The sequence below is a fragment of the Nuphar pumila genome, chromosome 5 (genome assembly GCF_984573655.1).
Source record: "Nuphar pumila chromosome 5, dmNupPumi1.hap1.1, whole genome shotgun sequence".
In the NCBI taxonomy this organism is placed as follows: Eukaryota; Viridiplantae; Streptophyta; class Magnoliopsida; order Nymphaeales; family Nymphaeaceae; genus Nuphar; species Nuphar pumila.
The window spans coordinates 37,431,410-37,450,723 of record NC_143253.1 but is presented as its reverse complement, the minus strand read 5'-3'; the positions used below and the strand labels follow the sequence as shown (position 1 = coordinate 37,450,723).

At 39.1% G+C, this 19,314-nt stretch overlaps 1 protein-coding gene across 3 annotated transcripts in view; it reads right to left on the bottom strand.

The window, feature by feature from the left end:
• Positions 1-19,314, bottom strand: part of LOC149837378 (P-loop containing nucleoside triphosphate hydrolases superfamily protein) — a 227,338-nt gene that overhangs the window by 100,022 nt on the left and 108,002 nt on the right. For all 3 annotated transcript variants that reach the window (XM_090006002.1, XM_090006003.1, XM_090006004.1), the window contains 4 exons: positions 4,521-4,742; positions 4,361-4,426; positions 4,138-4,278; positions 3,941-4,045 (listed from right to left, as the gene is read on the bottom strand). In XM_090006002.1, coding sequence (XP_089862128.1) covers positions 3,941-4,045; positions 4,138-4,278; positions 4,361-4,426; positions 4,521-4,742 — 534 coding nt within the window. The remainder of the gene's footprint in view (positions 1-3,940; positions 4,046-4,137; positions 4,279-4,360; positions 4,427-4,520; positions 4,743-19,314) is intronic.

The following is a 19,314-nucleotide window of genomic DNA, read 5'->3' as shown; positions in this document are numbered from 1 at the left end:
TTAGTTGTGGATATCTAGGATTGTTGACAATTGTAGTTCGGAGATTATGCTGGACATGGTTTTAGTTAGCGGGATCTTGGAGTGTGTTTGTTGCAGAGTTGCCAGTTGAGGAAGCGGGAGCGGGAAGCGATACGGGAAGCGAGACACTTTCAAAAATGTAGGAAGCGGGGAAGCGTGGGACCACTTAGAAAAAAATTATGAACCGTCCCGGAAGCGACCTAGGAAGCGAACCGAAAGCGAGGGGGAAGCGAAAAAAATGAAAAAAATGGGGAAGCGAGGGGGAAGCGTGGGGGAAGCGAGCGTGCTTCCCATAAATGGGAAGTGTGTTTCCCATAAAAGGGAAACGTGCTTTCCATAAAAGGGAAGCACGCTTCCCAAAAAAGGGGCGCTTCCCCACGCGTTTTGATAGCGCGACGTTTCGCGCTTCCGAAGCGCATATCAGAGAAGCGCGCTTCCCCATTACCCTAGGCGCTTTCGGTAACTCTGGTTTGTTGCAGGTACATGTTTGACATTGTTGTAAAATGAATGGTTGACTGTATTGCGGTGTTTGAATTGACTGCATTAAATGCTTGCATGACATTATTTTATTTATTTATTGAGCTTGCCATGCATGTGAAATTTGTATCATGAAAACATGTCTAAAATGAATGTATCATGCTTGTGAAGATGATTACAGTTTTTTGTATATCTTGTTAATGTGTGCAAGTATGATGTGATGTGTTTTGTGCATAAAATTGTGGAATTATCTATGTATGCATAATAGCTCATATGAGAGCATCTTGTATTAAGTATGTTGAGATTAAATCATGCATGAAATCATGTTAGAATTGAATCATGCAGGTGAGCATGTATAGTTGAATCATGACATGATAGGGTCATGCATGAAAGTGAATACGAATTTGATATGAACATGCATGAGAGCATATGTAAATTTGAATTATACAAGTGGCGTAGATTTTGATATTATGCATGAGAGCATGTAAATTTGAATTATGCAAGTGGCATAGATTTTGATATCATGCATGAAAGCATGTAAATTTGAGTTATGCAAATGGGATAGACTTGTGAATTCATGCATGAGGGCATGAGAGGGTTATCTTATGAGAATATAATACTTGGCTCTAACCTATGACTTAATAATAAAGATAAACTCAGACCATGAGTCCATTTGAGGCGCCAGCAAGGCTGGACTCTCTTAGATGTCTGGATACGTTCTGATCTCGTGTCCTCCCAGGAAAGGGAAGGGCAGTACAAGCCTCGTGGAACATGTGTTTCAAGGACTAAAGGTGCCTCTTATCCACATCCCACGGAGGTTAGAGGACAGGTCTACCAATGAGTCCTAGGTAGTAGGACCACAACTCTGCAGAGTTAGGGATGCATGCCTGATTTTTCGTCGACGAATTTGGTTTGGCATAGGCCAAGACCTAAGACCATGGGTTTGTTCTCCCAACCGCTGCATTGCACAGTTGAATCGCTCGAGAAAGAACCAGTTAAGCTATAGGAGGGCAATAAAAAATACATAGAATAATGAATACTTCTTTGGTTGTTTTTTGATGTCTATACCCTCTTTTGTACCAGATGGGTTTGAATAACAAGAGAAACAATTAATTAGATTTTTAGGATAATTGCTTTCATATACATAAATCATATATTATGAGCATGTAGAGACTTATAAGGTTTTTCATGATTATTGCATATGAATTGTTACATGTGAATGAAAAAGACATGTTTATGATTTGTCATGTGATTGTGACCTGTTGTTGCAAGCCAAGGGCTTGGTTGATGCACATGAGGTGCTTATGTATGCGAGGCACACGGGAAGGGTCAAGATAGGACCTGTTTCATTATTATATTTAAATGCAAAGTGCATAAATATTCTGATAAATGACATGTGAATTTATAATTGAAACATTGCATGCCTTAGTCATAAGTTGGACATGAGCATGTTTTCTCTTGAGCATAAAGAAAGTGAATGATGGCATTACATGATAGATTGCATTTTGCTTCACTTTGTAGTACGCTATGAATTGTTAGTTTCATATATTTATGCAAATGATCATTTTGTATATGAATGGTTATGAAATTGAAAAACATGAATTAACATGAGAATGATTTTGAGTTTTCATGCATACAAGTGATGTAATTATGAATGCCATGAAATGAATGATGTTTTATGTGATTGAATATCATGTTCTTATTATGATGTAGATTCTCTTGACTCACATTTCTAAAATGATGGGAATTACACTTGATTGCATCATTTTAACTTGAATTGCATTCTTCAAGTTTAGTTTTGGTTTCTTACGGGCATGTGGTTGATGCCCTACAATATTTACAGATAACCTAACGCGGGTTGCTGCGTGGCTGAAGGCTCCTATCTTACCTACTATGATTCCTGAAGGGATCAGGCAAAAGTTTTGAGATAGTTAAAAACTTATGTACATTTTACCTTTTGTCTGAATCCTTACATTTAAAGAAGTGTAATATTTTGGAACAAGAACATTTTTAAATTCTATCATTTCATTTTTGTTATGTGCTTGCATATGGTTTAGAACTTTAAATCTTTACGTAACTCCTCAATTATCTTAAATCTTGATACGTTTTGTCTTCCGCATTCCTTTTTCACATGTGAGAAACCTTTAGATTAGTAGTCTCAATCAAGTTGTGTCTACGGATGATATTGTACTGGATCTGATACTGGGAGGCTAATATACACTCGCACTTTGAAACAGTTGGAATGTGGCCATAGATGAACTTGTTGGCATATTACTTTTGAAACCATGTGAATTGTTTATATAATTAAAAAGTTTTAAATTTTTCTTAAAATTCTGGGTTTGGGAAAGTTTCAAAAAGGTTGGATTTTTTAGGGATGTTACAGATTTCCTTGTAGTACTGGCATTACGTGATGATTCCTAATATTTTGATAGATGGTGATGATTTCTGATGTCGGTCGAGAAACATGTGTAAGACCCAGTAAATAAAATACAAATTGTGTGTTAAGATACCACTGGGAACTGTCTTGAACCTAAAAAATTTGGCCTGTTTTGAGTATCTGTGGGTTTTATATAATAACTAAATTTTGTGCATTAAATAGGGACATGCATGCAAAAACAATACTGATAAATAAAGTTAAAAAGTTTTTCATGCATGTTGCATTGATTCATGCATCCCTAAATATTTAGTTTTGCATGAAATTGTTGATTGTTTGATTTGAACTGCTTATATTGAAAGTCTGTTATGAATATGTGATGTTTGTAGAGACTTCTTAAATTTATGTTTGATTTGATTTATGATAATTTCAATACTCTTAGATTTCGAGAAGGTTTTATACGAGAACTTCGGTTCTTACCCTGTTTTTAAAAATCTTTTTCAGGTACTGAGGCACGGTGATGGACGGACCAGCTTGCTAGAGGGAGTAAGGATTATGATGTGGTGGCCCGGGTTCTAACTGGGTTGGGGAGTTTTGTTTTGAGGGAACATGTGAACCCTAAATGGGGATTGTTTAATTAAATTCAATTCATGGTTTGTGTTATGTTATATGTGAAATGATTATTGGGTTGTGTAAATTAAATTTGGAATGTGTCACGGGTCCCTGGGATATTTTTCGTAATGTTTCTAAATTATTTATTTATAAAAAAAAAAAAAAAATTCCGCAAAATTTAGAGGGTGGGCATTGTTGTTAAAATCCCTACCTTTTGTAAGAGGATCTATATATGCTAAAGAAAAAAAGAAATGACTTTTTGCAGCCCTATCTTCCTCCTTCTCTCATACTATTTATATTTTCTTCTCTTCTCCTTTCATCTTCTTCATTCATCTTATCTTCTTCCACATTAAATATTGAATACATGTCTTCTACCATGGTTAGATAGTGAAGAATATAAACATAGAGGAATGAAGTTTAGATAAAGCCCACCCTGAAACATTAATCAGGCATACTTACCTCATCACATTTTTTACTTGCATTTAAATTTTGTTCTGTAGCCAACTCAACTAAATTATCCAGATTTGTCTGCACAGTTGACTTTTCCATTTCTAGTATGCTTATCTGCATGGCAATGTCATGAAAGGAGTAAATACCATTTCCCATTCTTTAGAGAGACAGAGAAGGATGTCCATACTCAAACATGTGTATTTCACCTGCTCTTGGAGTTGCTTGATCACTAAAATTGCTTCTGATTCTCTTTCAGTTAGATTTGCACCACTTCGTGGACATTTATAACCACATTCTGCTGCTAATTGATTCTTTAAATTTGATATCTCTATATCCTTTGTCGCTTTCTGCAGGGACAACTTAATTATCACATAAAGTACAAAAAAAATAGAAAAGAATCCAAATTATCCAGAATAGGGCAAGAAGAACCAGAGTTTCGAAATCCATCAGCAGGTCTTCATATTTTGTCTGCATTTCGAATAAATCACTGCTTTCCTGCAAGAAGTATATAGAAGTACGTTCATTGAAGCAAACTATAGAAGTCGAGCCATCAACTAAAATGAGTAGTGAATGAAACCATGATACAAACCCCAGGTAAGACAATCTCCTCAAACAGTACTTTTCTTCGATGTGTAACGCATAACATGGCATGCTCATCTGGGAGAACACAGTCATCCAGTGACTCTCTTCTGTCATTATTTTCAGGCATGTGTGATTGATTCGTATAAATGCCAACATTCTGTTCAGATTCTAGTGCAAGTTCTTCATAGAGAATGGGCAAATTTCTGTCCTGCTCAGCTTCAAAAGTTTCCTGCATGTAAACAATCAACACTAAAATGTACCCCTATTTAACAATCATAAACAAAATTTACTCATATTACAGGAAGAATGTACCCTAATAAGACAAGAAGAAATAATCAGGTCATATGTCAAAGAACGAATGACTTTAACTAAATGGCATTTTAAAAGTAGTATCACTTGACAGTGACACTAAAATCCAAATAAGATGCTACTTAGTAAGTACAATGACCAACAGAGAAAGAAATAGAATGGAGGAAACAGAAGAAACAGTGCCTGAGGACAGACAAGGCATTCAAAGTTTCAGACTTCTTGAACTTGTAGCCTGAGGAAGCAAGAGCAAACCTATGTCTGTACTGCCATGAAATTCATAATTTTTAAGAACTTGCAGACTGAGCAAAAACCCGTGTATATATTGTGAAGTTTAACCCAATGATCCTAATGCTTATTTTTTATTTGTTGATCAGGTGCAGTTTGAAGGTTTTCTTTATGAAGCATTGCAGAGAAAAAGTGATAAAGCTGAAAGGCTCGGATTCATGTTCCACTGGAGGCTATATTTCAGCTTGCTTAGCAAAAAGGCAAAAACACCAGATACAACTTTCAAATAACAGATGGGCCTGCTAACTGCCCTTGTAAGAAGCCTAGTGAGAAGAGAGCTTTAAAACTATGTAGACAATTGCATGATCATAATGTAAGACAAAATTATGTTAAGAAATATGTTTATCCTTTACCAATTGAACAAAAAATTGTACAGCAGGGTCCTGGGATATTATGTTGTTAATTATTAGGATTTCAAAGGCACTCTGCATTATCTGATTTGGTTATTTAAGTGGTATCAGTTACCTCATTTAGCATCTATATTATTGATATCTTTTGAATGCATTATCGTGAAGAATAACTCGTGCATTAATTTAAGCACTTGTGTCTCCACAAGTTTAATTAAAGCAAATGGGACGATTAAGTGCTATGAAGCAGAACTTGTAGCCAAGAGTTATAATCAGTCGTTGTAAATACATAATGTAAAGAATTTTACCCAGGACACCAATATGACTATCAGCTTTACCCTTCTAATAGTTTCAACTAACATGGTAGCCTGATGATAGGATGCCTTTTAATGGAGATCTGACAGAAGTTCATATGCACAAACATTTAAATATACTTTCTCATGTTTGCCTGATTTGTTGAGCAATTTATGGCCACAAACAAGCACGTAGTTTTTTGTTTGAGATAACCTATTCAGCAATTGCTTCTTGGGTTTCAACAAAGCCCATATATCCATCTATCTATACTAGTTTAAAGGATGCATTTATTTGTTGTTTATGTAGATGATATGGTTTTCATAAATGATATGATTGTCATAACTCCAATACTACATCTGTTAAGAGAAGTTGACTACTTTAGAGTTTATTTATTCTAAGGGTGGTTTTGATATTTTATGAATAATGAAGGACCCAAATGTAAATTTATTCTTTTGGCTAATCTTTATTTAAACTAAAGGAGATTAGACCTAATTAAGTGATTGACGTTCTTCCCTCTCTCTCTCTACCTCTCTCGTTTCTTATTCTTCTAATTATTTTTGCTAACTACATGGTATCAGAGCCATCGACCTTGGGAGCGTGATTTCTGGTTCTGTGCCAAACCTCGCGTGAAGGGCATCAGATCCGAGAGCCATCGACCTTGGGAGTGTGATTTCTGGTTATGCGCCAAAGCTCACGTGAAGGGCATCAGATCTGAGGTGTGTCTGGTTTTATTTTTGAGGAACCATGTGGGTAGGGGTGGCAAAATCTAACACGACCCGCCAACCCGCTTCTTAGGCGGGTTCAGGTTTGGCTTAAACGGGTTCGTGTCGTAAACGGGTCGACCCGCCTAACCCGTTTATTAAACGGGTCGGGTTCGTGTTAGGGGTATGCCAACCCGCCTGACCCGTTTAATAAACGGGTTAGGCGGGTGGGTCAACCCGTTTACCCGAACCCGACCCGCCAACCCGTTTACCCGACCCCGACCCGCCAACCCTTTTACCAGACCCGACCCGTTTATTAAATGGGTTAACCGTGTCGTATCGGGTTACCCGTTTAATAAATGGGTCAGGTTCGTGTTTGCCACAGCCGACCCGTTTAATAAACGGATCGGGTTCGTGTTGAGGTATGCTGACCCGCCGACACGACCCGCCAACCCGACCCGATTGCCACCCCTACGTGTGGGGTAGATCTGATAACAGATTTGTAGTCTGGTAGGAGTCATGACTCAGATCTGTAATCCGATCTAAATGTCGTGATGAAACCATGTGTTTATGTCGACCAGATCTGGTGGGTACAGGTCTGGGTGTTGTGATGATGTCATGAAGTGGTTGACAGTCAGATCTAGCAGTCGTTGTTTTGGGTGTCGTGGTGAAGATCAAATACAGTATATAGTTGTGAATCTGCATACTAAAAAAATTTATCAGATCTGATCGTACATTCCGGATTGTTCAGAACTGATCACAGATCGAGGTGTCATAGTGAAGATCAAACACAGTCGTGGATCTACATATAGTGGAGCAGATCGTAAGTTCTGGAAGAGCTCAGATCTGATCTCTTAGTGGATCAGAGAGTAGATCTGAACGACTCTATTGCTGGTAGTCGACCAGATTTACAAACTATGACAGGAATTTTTTTTGGGGTGCTCGTGGAAGCCTATTGTAGTAGCAATTTTTGTGAATCCTGAGTTAATTGTTATTCATTATAGGTGAAGTTCCAAAATCTGATTACAAGACTGAGGTTATTGGGGAATATAAAGCCTTCGCCAATCCTTTTTTATATGATTCTTCTATGAAATTAAATGAAACAAATTATGCAAGGTGATCCAGAACGTTTATGATGTCGGTGTCTGGATATCGTAGAAAACATATTCTGTTGGAATCCGAACCAAATGATAAAACAGGAAAATACAATACTTGGGAAGAAGATAATGACATTGGTATGTTGTGGATCATGAATAACATTGAACCTTATATTGCAGATGGCCTGATTTATTACACAACTGCTAAACAGATGTGGAACAATCTTTGAGATATGTACTCTCAAGAGACTAATGTGAGTCGTATTCTCCAAGTTGAACAAGAGATATATAATCTACAGCAAGGGGATCAGACCTTGGCCCAGTACTATGCCTCCGTTAAGGCTGCCTTTGAGAGACTTAATGCTCATAGGCCTCTGTGTTGCTCAATACAAAAGGATCATCAAGAACAGACTATGGTTGCTCGGTTCCTCACAGGCCTATCGTCAGAGTTCTTAGTCACTAAAGTTCAAATGTTGACTGGGTCTGATGTTCCTACTCTTGTTGATGCATACAATTGGTTGAGTAGACTTGCCATCTCACTTCCACAATCTCAACCTGCAACTCAATCATCTGCTTTAGCTGTCCCATCTGGTTATGGACGAGGAAATATTCTGAATGTTAGAGGAAGAGATCGTGGAAGAGGTATGGGAGGTAGAGGTAAACTCCAATATACCTATTATGGAAAATTAGGACATTTAGAAGATCGTTGCTTGGATAAACATGGATGGACTGTCATTCCTCCATTGAAGCCAAATGTTCCAAAAGCTAATGTTCCAAAACTAGAGGTAGAGAATGAAATTGATTCCCCTAGTGATTTTATTACTCTTAGTCGTGCAGAATATGATGAGTTGGTTGCACATCATCCATCGAGTTCCTCTTCTCCTGTAGCTGGTGTGGCCTACTCAACAACAGACAACCTGTCGCCCCGTGATAGTAAGTGGATTATTGATTCTGGTGCATCTAGACATCATTGTGGAAACTTTCAAAAAAAATCAAAGTTAAAGGCTATTACTGCACATCAGAGTGTCTCATTAGCTGATGGGAGTTTCTCCCCTGTTGTTGGTCAGGGAAATGTTTCTATATCATCTTCCTTGCAGTTGAATAATGTCCTTCATGCTCCTTCATTTCTTCAAAGTTTACTCTCAGTTAGTTGCCTCACTAAAGAGCTAAATTGTAAAGTGATATTTGATCATGTGTGTTGTCATTTTCAGGATTTGCTGACGGGGAAGAAGATTGGTGGAGGCTATGAGGAAAATGGAGTCTACTACCTACATCAACCAGTGGAAACTATTTATTTTGCAGTCGAGTACTCCTCTAGTCCAGTTCAGTGGCATCGCCGTCTCGGACATCCTTTATTGTAAAAGCTTCATCGTGTCATCCCTCAAATTCCTTCTACTACATCATTCCAGTGTGAAGCATGTCAGTTGGGCAAGCATCACAGGAGTTTGTTTCCGTCTAGTCAGAGTCAGTCGAGTCATAAAGTCTTTGAACTTTTTCATGCTGATGTATGGGGTCCTAGTAAGATTCCTACCAGGACCCAATGTCGTTATTATCTTGTTATTGTTGATGATTTTTCTAAGTTGTCTTGGGTGTTCTTAATAAAAGAAAGATCTGAAGTTCCTAGTATTCTCAAATCTTTGGTTATTGAAATAAAAACTCAGTTTGATTCTTTTGTCAAGATTATCCGCACTGATAATGCCCTTGAGTTTAAAACCAAAGAATTGTTGCAATTTTATCGAGACAATGGAATTCAATCTCAAACCACATGTGCTCATACTTCCCAATAAAATGGGGTGGCTGAGTGAAAACACAGGGATCTTCTTGATGTAGCTCGCACACTTATGATCCAATCCAATGTTCTTGCTTCATATTGGGGTGATGCAGTTGTCACAGCCTGTTATTTGATTAACTGCATGCTCTCATCATCCTTGGAAGACCAAATTCCTTTGCAAATCTTGTATCCTAATGCACCCCTCTTTCCACTTTCGCCCAAGGTATTTGGGTGCGTTTGTTTTGTTCACAAACTTGGATTTGACCGTGACAAATTAGCAGCTTAAGCCACTAAGTATATTTTTATAGGCTATCCCAAAAATCAAAGGGGTACTAATGTTATGATCTTATTTCTCGTCGAGAGTATGCCAGTGCGGATGTATCTTTCTTTGAGTTTGTTCCATATTATTCTAGTACCGGTGCTAGGATGCAAGTTGATCAAGATGACGCCTTTCCACTTGTTCCACCTTTTTCCTTGGAATCGGTGTCCCCATTACCGAATCCAACTTCACCTACCTCACGGTTTCACAATCCTCCATTGGTGTATATGCATAAAGCTCTGCCTTCTCCAGTGCCTTCGTCTTCTTCTTCTCCTGAGGTAAGTGCCCCTGATAGCATTGACATTCCTGTTGATGATCACAGGCCAATCCCTCTACGAAAAGGGGCACGACAATGTACCTTATATCCTATGTCTCAGTTTGTGTCAGATGACAGAATTGGTAATCAGATGAAAGCATTTATTACAGCTTTATCTGCTAAAGCTATTCCTCAGAGTTATCAAAAGGCAGTACTCGATAGCAGGTGGAAGCATGTGTTAGTTTGGATCATGGATCCAACCCGCACCACATTCCAAGGATCCACCTCGGGATGCGTGGGCGGTGGCATATTTGTAATTTAATTTTATTACTTGTGTAATGTTATACCCTGTACAACACTTATAAATAACAAAAGAAAAGGGAAAACCCTATTGCCGCCGAATCCCCTCTTCTCTCTCTTCTCTCTTTACCTCATCTTTAACTCTTGCAGGTTGATATTTCTGACATGGTATCAAAGCACATGCACGGAAATCAATCATTTAGAAGGCCTATAAGAACCAGCACGTGCTTCTAAAGGACGTAGGATTTATTTCTGTCTCTTCTCCTTAATCAGATTTATTTCTTTTTCTTTTCCTTAATCCTCTTTTACATCATTCTAGTTTCTCTTTCGATTCTTTTCATTTTCAATATTTTTCTGGTACGCACGTCTTAATATTCTGTTTCAGTCTGTCGAATCTTTGTTTTTCTCCCCCAAAATATTTTTGTTCAATATTTTTCTTGTTCGCACATCACTATTCCTCTGTGTAACGTGTGTGCTAATATTATTTTCAGCACAGAGCATTATTGTTTTTCCCTCAATACATTGTTAGTACAGTCGGCATTCAATATTTTTTTTGTTCGCACGTCACTATTCTTTTGTGTAACGTGTGTGCGGATATTATTTTCAGCACACAGCATTGTTGTTTTTCCCTCAATACACTGTTAGTACAGTTGGCATTTCATTCTTCATATAATCCATGGATTCCAAGTTGAACCCTAGTTTTCTTACTCACCTCATGACCCACAAGTTATCCCATGATAACTACTTACTTTGGAAGCGTCAGATTGTGCCTTTTATTCACAGTCATGGTCTTTATGGGCATCTTGATGGGCGATCACCCGCCCCACCTACACATATCATGCAAGAAATAACAGGTGAAGATGGGAAGGTGAGTCAACTTCGAACCACCAATCCTGCTTATGACATATGGGTACAACGGGATCAGACATTAGTTGCTTACATAACTTCCACACTTTCTGATCGTGTTTTACAAACTATTTCTGATGATCAATCTGCTGCCGAGTTGTGGAATGGACTAGCTCATTCTTTTTCTCAGGTTTCCGAATCTCGGGCTTTGCAACTCAAGTGGCAATTCCAATCCATGCGAAAAGGAAACAAATCTATTACAGAGTTCATGTGGGATGTCAGGGTGATTACAGATCAGTTAGCTGCCATTGGAAGTCATGTATCAGATAAGGATATGGTACAACAGGTATTAGGTAGCTTTGGACCTGAATATCGCATGTTTTGCACGGCACTCCAGGTTGCCTCAGTTCTTCCATGTTGTGATGATCTTCAATCTAAGCTTTTGCAATATGAGATCAGTTTAAATCAAGAACACGTGTCAGATGATGCTCATCCTGTGATGATGGCACATACGCCTATTCAAACAGGAGTCTTATTTACTCCTCGTCCCAATGGAACACCCATGAACAAAGGAGGATTACTACCTACACCAGGTGGAGGAGGTATTGGTTCAGGCAGTGTACCACGAGGGGGACGTGTTCCTACTTGTTTTCTATGCAACAAGCGGGGACATGTTAAAGCAAATTGCTGGTACAATCCTCAGAACCGGAACAAAACAGGGAAGCCAGATAGTAGGCCAGGGCAGAAGGCAACTCATCAGTTTGCACGCACTCCTCAAGGACAGGTTCTTCCACAGGACGTACAAAATATCCTTATGACTACTTTCAATCAGATGAACTTGCGCCAAAATGATGAAGGTATATGGTATATTGATTCAGGGGCAGCAGCACATGTTACTTCTGATGCAGGTAAATTTTCTAACTTGACTCCTTACACTGGAAATGGCAATATAGTCATAGGAGATGGATCTCACCACCCCATCTCTCACACTGGAAATGTCTCCCTTTCTTTGCCTGAATCTAAATTGCCCTTGTCAAATGTCATACTCACACCTGCTATTCAAAAGAATATTCTATCTGTGTCAAAATTAGTTGATGAAACAAATTCTTCCGTTGAATTTACTCCTTCTGTTTATCTTAAGGATCTTCACACCAAGAAGACGCTCGCTAAAGGTGAACGGCGCGGGAACATGTACGTCTTTGAAGAATCTCATGTGCCTTTGAAGAAGTCGTCTTCCGTAGCCGTGGCTTCTTCAGCTTCTTCCTTTCCAACATTTTTGAGTCGATCTACAGATCATAGTTCTTCATCTAGAGTCATGAAACTTAATAAGCCAGACTTATGGCATCTTCGTTTGGGTCATTGTAGTCAAGTTTTTCTTGACAAGTTGTCTGCTAAAGGTTTAATACCCGCAGTCAGTTTAGAGTCAAAATGTCCAAGTTGTCACTTATGCAAAAGTCATGTACTTCCTTTTTATAGTATCAATAAAAGAGCAACAAAGCCTTTTGAGATTATATGCTCAGATGTTTGGGGTCCTGCGCCCACTGTCTCTCTTTCTGGATCTCGATACTATGTACTCTTTCTTGACTCTTACACTCGATTTAGTTGGATTTACTTCATGAAAAACAAACATGAGGTTTTCAAGTTGTTCAAACAATTTCATGCACTAGTCCAAAGCCAATTCAATACATATCCCATGATTTTAGTGAATATTTAAAGGAGCATGGCATTACACGTAACATTTCTTGCCCTCATACCCCTCAACAAAATGGAGTAGCTGAGAGAAAACACAGGCATATTGTTGAGACAGCCTTGAGCATGATGCACACTGTGGGTATTCCTTTCTCTCTTTGGACAGAGGCTTTCCATAGAGCTGTTTACGTTATTAACAGGTTGCCCATGACCATCCTTGAAGATAATTCTTCGTATTTTGTTCTTTATAATTGTCATCCATCATATGAAGAACTACATCCTTTTGGTTGTGTATGTTATGTTCATATTGATCATTCATTGAGAAATAAGTTTCAAGACAGAGTTGTACAGTGCAAGTTTCTTGGGTATGCAGATGACTATAAGGGATACAGGTGTTATGATCCTCATACAGGCAAAATTCGGGTATCTAGAAATGTTGTTTTTGATGATGAAAATTTTGACACTCTAGGTTCATCTTCCACAGATACACAGGATAGTTATGATCCTTGGCTCAGTGACTCACTTTTATATGACAAGTTGCCTTATGAGGATTCATCTTTATCGACAGACAATGAACCTTATACTTTCGATGTGGAACCGCATATGGAAGACATTCCTCCTACAACAACATCCTCACGTTTTTCTGGTCTTGTTTATTCTCGTAGAGTTCATCCAGTTAATGATGAGACTTCTCTACGACGTTCCACTCGGATTAGACACCCTATAGATCGCTGGGTAAGTTATAACAATTTCTCTTTGGATTTTCAAATATTTCTAACTAGAGTGTCCAAGGAAACGGAACCCTCCTCCTTTCATGAGGTTGTACATTCCCGTGCCTGGGTAGAGGCGATGAATGAGGAAATGGAAGCATTGCATGAATGCAACACATGGGAAATTGTACCAAGGCCAGATAACAAGAATGTTGTAGGATCCAAATGGGTGTACAAGATCAAGCACAAACCGGATGGCAGTGTTGAGCGCTATAAGGCTCGTCTGGTTGCACGAGGCTTCACACAGCAGTATGGGCAGGACTACGATGAAACGTTCAGCCCAGTAGTAAAATTGGGCACCGTCAGGATTATCATTGCATTGGCGTTACAACATGGATGGTCACTCAGTCAACTTGATGTTAAAAATGCTTTTCTGCATGGTGAACTAAAGGAAGAAGTTTACATGGAGAAGCCACCTGGTTATAGCATGCATGATTCATCAAATTGGGTATGTAAACTTCGACGCTCTCTTTATGGCTTGAAACAAGCTTCTCGATCTTGGTTTGAAAGTTTTTCCACGGAGATCCAGCATCATGGGTTCACTAAAAGTGTTCTAGACCATTCATTGTTCATATTCAAAAGTGATTCAGCTATTGTTTGGGTGCTTATATATGTTGATGACATCATTATTACCGGGAGTGATGAGGATCACATATCTTGGGTTAAGTCTATGTTGATGGCTAAATTCAAGATGAAAGACTTGGGTCCCTTGCGATATTTTTTGTGTGTGAAAGTTGATAGTCGACATTAGACTATTACATTGAGCCAACATAATTACACTATTGATATTTTACTTGCTACAGGGATGGAGAATTGTAAACCAATTAGCACACCTTGCCTTCTAAATCATAAGCTAAGTGCTAAAGAAGGCACTACTCATCATGATCCTACTTTGTATCGTCGAGTTGTAGGGATGTTACAATACTTAACATTCACTAGGCCTGACATAGCATACTCTGTCAATCAGGCTTCACAGTTTATGCATGCTCCTACAGATGTATATATGGAAGGAGTAAAAAGGATCCTTCGGTATTTAAAGGGTACGATTGGAGATGGCTTGATGTATACCAAGGACACAGCTTATACGTCAGGGCATCGACTATTCACCTACACAGACGCGGACTGGGCAGGTGATCCTGACGAGCGCAGATCAGTTTCGGGGTATTGCATTCTTATCGGCAATAATATTGTAACATGGAGTAGTAAGAAGCAAAAGGCAGTGGCGCGATCTAGTACTGAAGCAGAGTATCGTGCAATGGCAGCAGGAACAGCCGAGGTTACATGGGTGAGACACCTACTGCAAGAATTACAAGAACTGATCTCGTCCTCTATGCTTCTTTGCGATAATTAGAGTGCTATTAATATTGCCTTCAATCCCATCCTTCATTGTCGCACGAAGCATATCGAGATCGATCAACACTTTGTTAGACAAAAGGTGGAAGAAAAAGAAATTGAACCTGCATATGTTCGGTCAGATATGCAAGTTGCTGACATCTTTACCAAGGGATTATCCACTCATCAGTTTTGGGCACTCAAAGACAAGTTGAGCATGATCAAAGACCATACTCAACTTGAGGGAGGCTGTTAGTTTGGATCATGGATCCGACCCGCACCACATTCCAAGGATCCACCTCGGGATGCGTGGGCGGTGGCATATTTGTAATTTAATTTTATTACTTGTGTAATGTTATACCCTGTACAACACTTATAAATAACAAGAGAAAAGGGAAAACCCTATTGCCGTCGACTCCCCTCTTCTCTCTCTTCTCTCTTTACCTCATCTTTAACTCTTGCAGGTTGATATTTCTGACAGCAGGCTATGCAAGATGAGATGAAAGCTTTACTTCCTCAACGGACATCGGACCTAGTTGATCCTTCATTGGATGCAGACATTGTTGGATGCAAATGGGTAAATACCATTAAGTACAACTCAGACAGCTTAATTGAGACATACAAGGCTAGGTTAGTAGCTAAAGGTTATAAACAGACATATGGTGTTGATTTTTTTGAGACATTTTCTCCAGTGGCACGGATGGGCACCATTCATCTTGTTCTTTCTGTAGCCGTTCACTATGGATGGAGTTTGTATTAGAAAAGGAAGTCTTCACGTTCAGTTGTGTAGGAAAAGAAGGAACAAAATAACGAAAGAAGGGGTTGCAGGAAGAAAAGACGTCAGAGTCACAGTCTGCGTCTATCAATGTATTAATATATTGAATACAAAATTTTAGGGTACGAAAATACCCTCTAGCAATATCTTAAATTACATTACATAATAACTGGACCTTGACCTGGTTCAGTACATGGATCGGGTCGGGTCCTGTACATACAGAAGTTGGGTCCAAGACCCAATAACGACTTCTTTTCAGCCTCCCTCAAGTTGTGCATGGTCCTGGACCATGAACAACTTGCCTTTCAGAAAGCAAAATCTCTCCTTTGTCAGCCCTTTGGTGAAAATATCAGCAACTTGCTTTTCAGTTCGCACAAACATGGGCTCAATCTCCTTTTCTTCAACCTTTTTCCTAACAAAATGTTGATCTATCTCAATATGCCTTGCTCGACTATGATGAATGGGATTGAAAGACATATTGATGGCACTTTGATTATCACACAGTAGCAGTGATCGAGCAATAGGTTCTCCCATTTCCGTTAGGAGATGCCTTATCCATGTGGCTTCAGCAGTGGCAGCTGCCATCGACCTGTATTCAGCCCCAGTACTTGACCTAGCAACCGCCTTTTGTTTTCTACTGCTCCAAGATACCATGTTCGATCCAATGAAGCTGCAATAACCAGATATTGACCGTCGTTCATCTGGATCACCTGCCCAATCAGCTTCAGCATAAATAATGATCTCATGGCCGCCGCCTGGATCTAATTCACTTTTCTTATATACTAGCTCATCACCAATTGTACCCTTCAGATAACGAAGTATTCGTTTGACTGCCTCCATATGCGACGTATGAGGTTCATGCATAAACTGAGACACCTGATTAACCGAATATACTATATCAGGTCTAGTAAAAGTCAGATATTGTAGCATGCCAACTATGCTACGATACTTAGTGGGATCTCCATATATATCCCCTTCTTTAGAACTCAGTTTCTGATGAATGACACTTGGAGTTGCTAATGGCTTACAATCTGTCATGACTGCCCTGCTGAGAATGTCCAACGTGTATTTGTGTTGAGTAAGTGTGAGTGTATCACATCTTTTATCAACTTTCACCCCAAGAAAATACCGCAACTCCCCTAAATCTTTCATTTTGAATCTCGGATTTAATAACTTCTTTACCTCCTCAATATGACTTTTGCAGTTCCCTGTGATGACGATATCATCAACATATATCAATAGGAGAGTAGTGACGTCTCGTTCATTGTGAATGAATAACGAGTGATCCAGAAAGGACCAAGAAAAGCCATGCCTTTGTATCTCTAGTGAAAAACTCTCGAACCAGGAACGAGAGGCTTGTTTCAATCCATAGAGTGCCCTCTTTAGTTTGCATACATACTGCTTGGCGTCTCGTTCTGCATACCCAGTGGGTTGTTCCATGTAGACTTCCTCTTTTAAATCCCCGTGTAAAAATGCATTTTTTACATCTAACTGGCTCAATGTCCATTCATGTTCAATGGCTAGACTCAACACAATACGAATGGTTCTCATCTTAACCACAGGACTGAAAGTTTCATCGAAATCTTGTCCTTGTTCTTGTGTGAATCCCTTGGCTACAAGTCTAGCTTTATACCTTTCGATGCTTCCATCTAGTTTATACTTTATCTTGTATACCCATTTTGACCCAACGACATTTCTATTTAGTGGTCTAGGCACAATCTCCCATGTCCCACATTCATGTAAGGCTTCCATTTCTTCATTCATTGCTTTGACCCATCTTCTAGAACTTGCAGCTTGATAGAACATGAGAGGCTCATCCTCTTTATTTATGGACGTCAAGAATAGTTGAAAATCCAATGAAAAATTTGTATAGCTTACCCACCTGTCAAGCGGATGTCAAATCCGTGAGGATCTTCTGATATCCATTATCTGTGGAGCAGGGTCAGAAGGATTCGTATCTATACAAGGAATGGATGAGGGCTCTTTCTCTCGTCGGGTGTATACAACACCCTTATACCTTGTTGGCTCCAAGTTTTGTGTGACAATCTCTTCTGTTTGAGTTGCATTTGTTGATTCTTCATATATCTCCTTTTGACTGTAGTCTGCTAAGCAATCTTCTTTAGCACTGGAGAAGAGTTCTGAATTTAACCATGGGTAGTATACCTCAACACTCGGACTTGAGTTAACAACATGAAGACTTGAATTAGGCGGCTGATCATCAAAATTCAATTCATCAAAAACTACATTTCTTGATATTTTGACGCGTTTACTCAATGGATCATAACACCTATACCCTTTGTAGTCTTCAGCATATCCCATAAACCTGCATTTTAAGGCTTTGTCTTGAAACTTATGTCTCAATGAGTTGTCAATGTGAACATAACAAATAGACCCAAACACACGTAATTCATGATAATCGGGTTGTATGCCAAATAGAGAAAAATATGGTGACTTATTTTCTAAAATGGTCATGGGTAGTCGATTTATCACATGAACTTTGGAATGAAAGGCTTCAGTCCATAGTGCTACAGGAAGATTGCTCATGTGCATCATGCTCATTGCACTCTCAACAATAGGTCGATGCTTCCTCTCAGCAATCCCATTTTGTTGAGGTGTATGTGGGCAAGACACTCTTCTCTTTATCCCATTATGTTGAAGAAAACTAACAAAGTCACTAGAGGCGAATTCACCTCCTCCGTCACACTGGAAATTGAGAATGTTGGTAGAGAAATGGTTCTGAACAAAGGAATGAAATTTCTGAAACAATCCAAAAACTTCTGATTTGTGCTTCATGAAAAATATTCAAGTATAACGTGAATAACTATCAACGAAAATGAGATAATATTTACTTCGAAAAAGAGAAGCAATTGGGGCAGGACCCCAGACATCAGAACATATGACCTCAAAGGGCCTTGAAGCTCTCTTATTAATGGAATTGAATGGCAAAACACGACTCTTACATAAATGACAACTAGAACACTTTATATCAATGACTTCTGAACTCAGACTGGACTTAGGAATGAGATTATTCAAGACAAGTTTTTCAATAAAATGACGACCACAATGACCCAGACGGCTATGTCAAAGTCTTGGCTTATTACATTCAGAAGTGGCAAACACAAACTCAGAAGGAGCGAGAAATTGATGTTGATGAGGCTTCAAGGATGAATAGTCAGAATGAACAGAGGAAGGATCTTCTTGAAAGATGTACATGTTGCCCCATCTTTTTCCCTCAGCGAATGTCCTCCTCGTGCGAAGATCCTTAACATAAACAGAAGAGGGAGTAAATTCAATTGAAGCATTAACATCATCAACAAGTTTTGAGACAGAAACAATGTTCTTCTGAATATTAGGAGCATGAATAACAGCTGGAAGTTTAAGAGAGGACTTGGACATGGGTATAATGGCATTTCCAATGTGTGAGATAGAATGATGAGAACCGTCTCCCGTGACTATGCTATTCTTACCAACATAAGGAGAGAGATTCAAGAGTTTACCCGCATCACCCGTGACATGAGTCGCTGCTCCGGAGTCGACGTACCAAGTGCCTTTATCATTTTGCTTCATATTCAAGGCTGCCAACAGCAACTCTTTTACTTCTCCATCCCTCCTAGCCTCTGCTTGTGGAGCTTTTCCCTTGTTTTGAGGGTTGAACCAACAATTTGCTTTAATATGCCCTTTCTTGTTACATAAAAAACAGGTGGGAATGG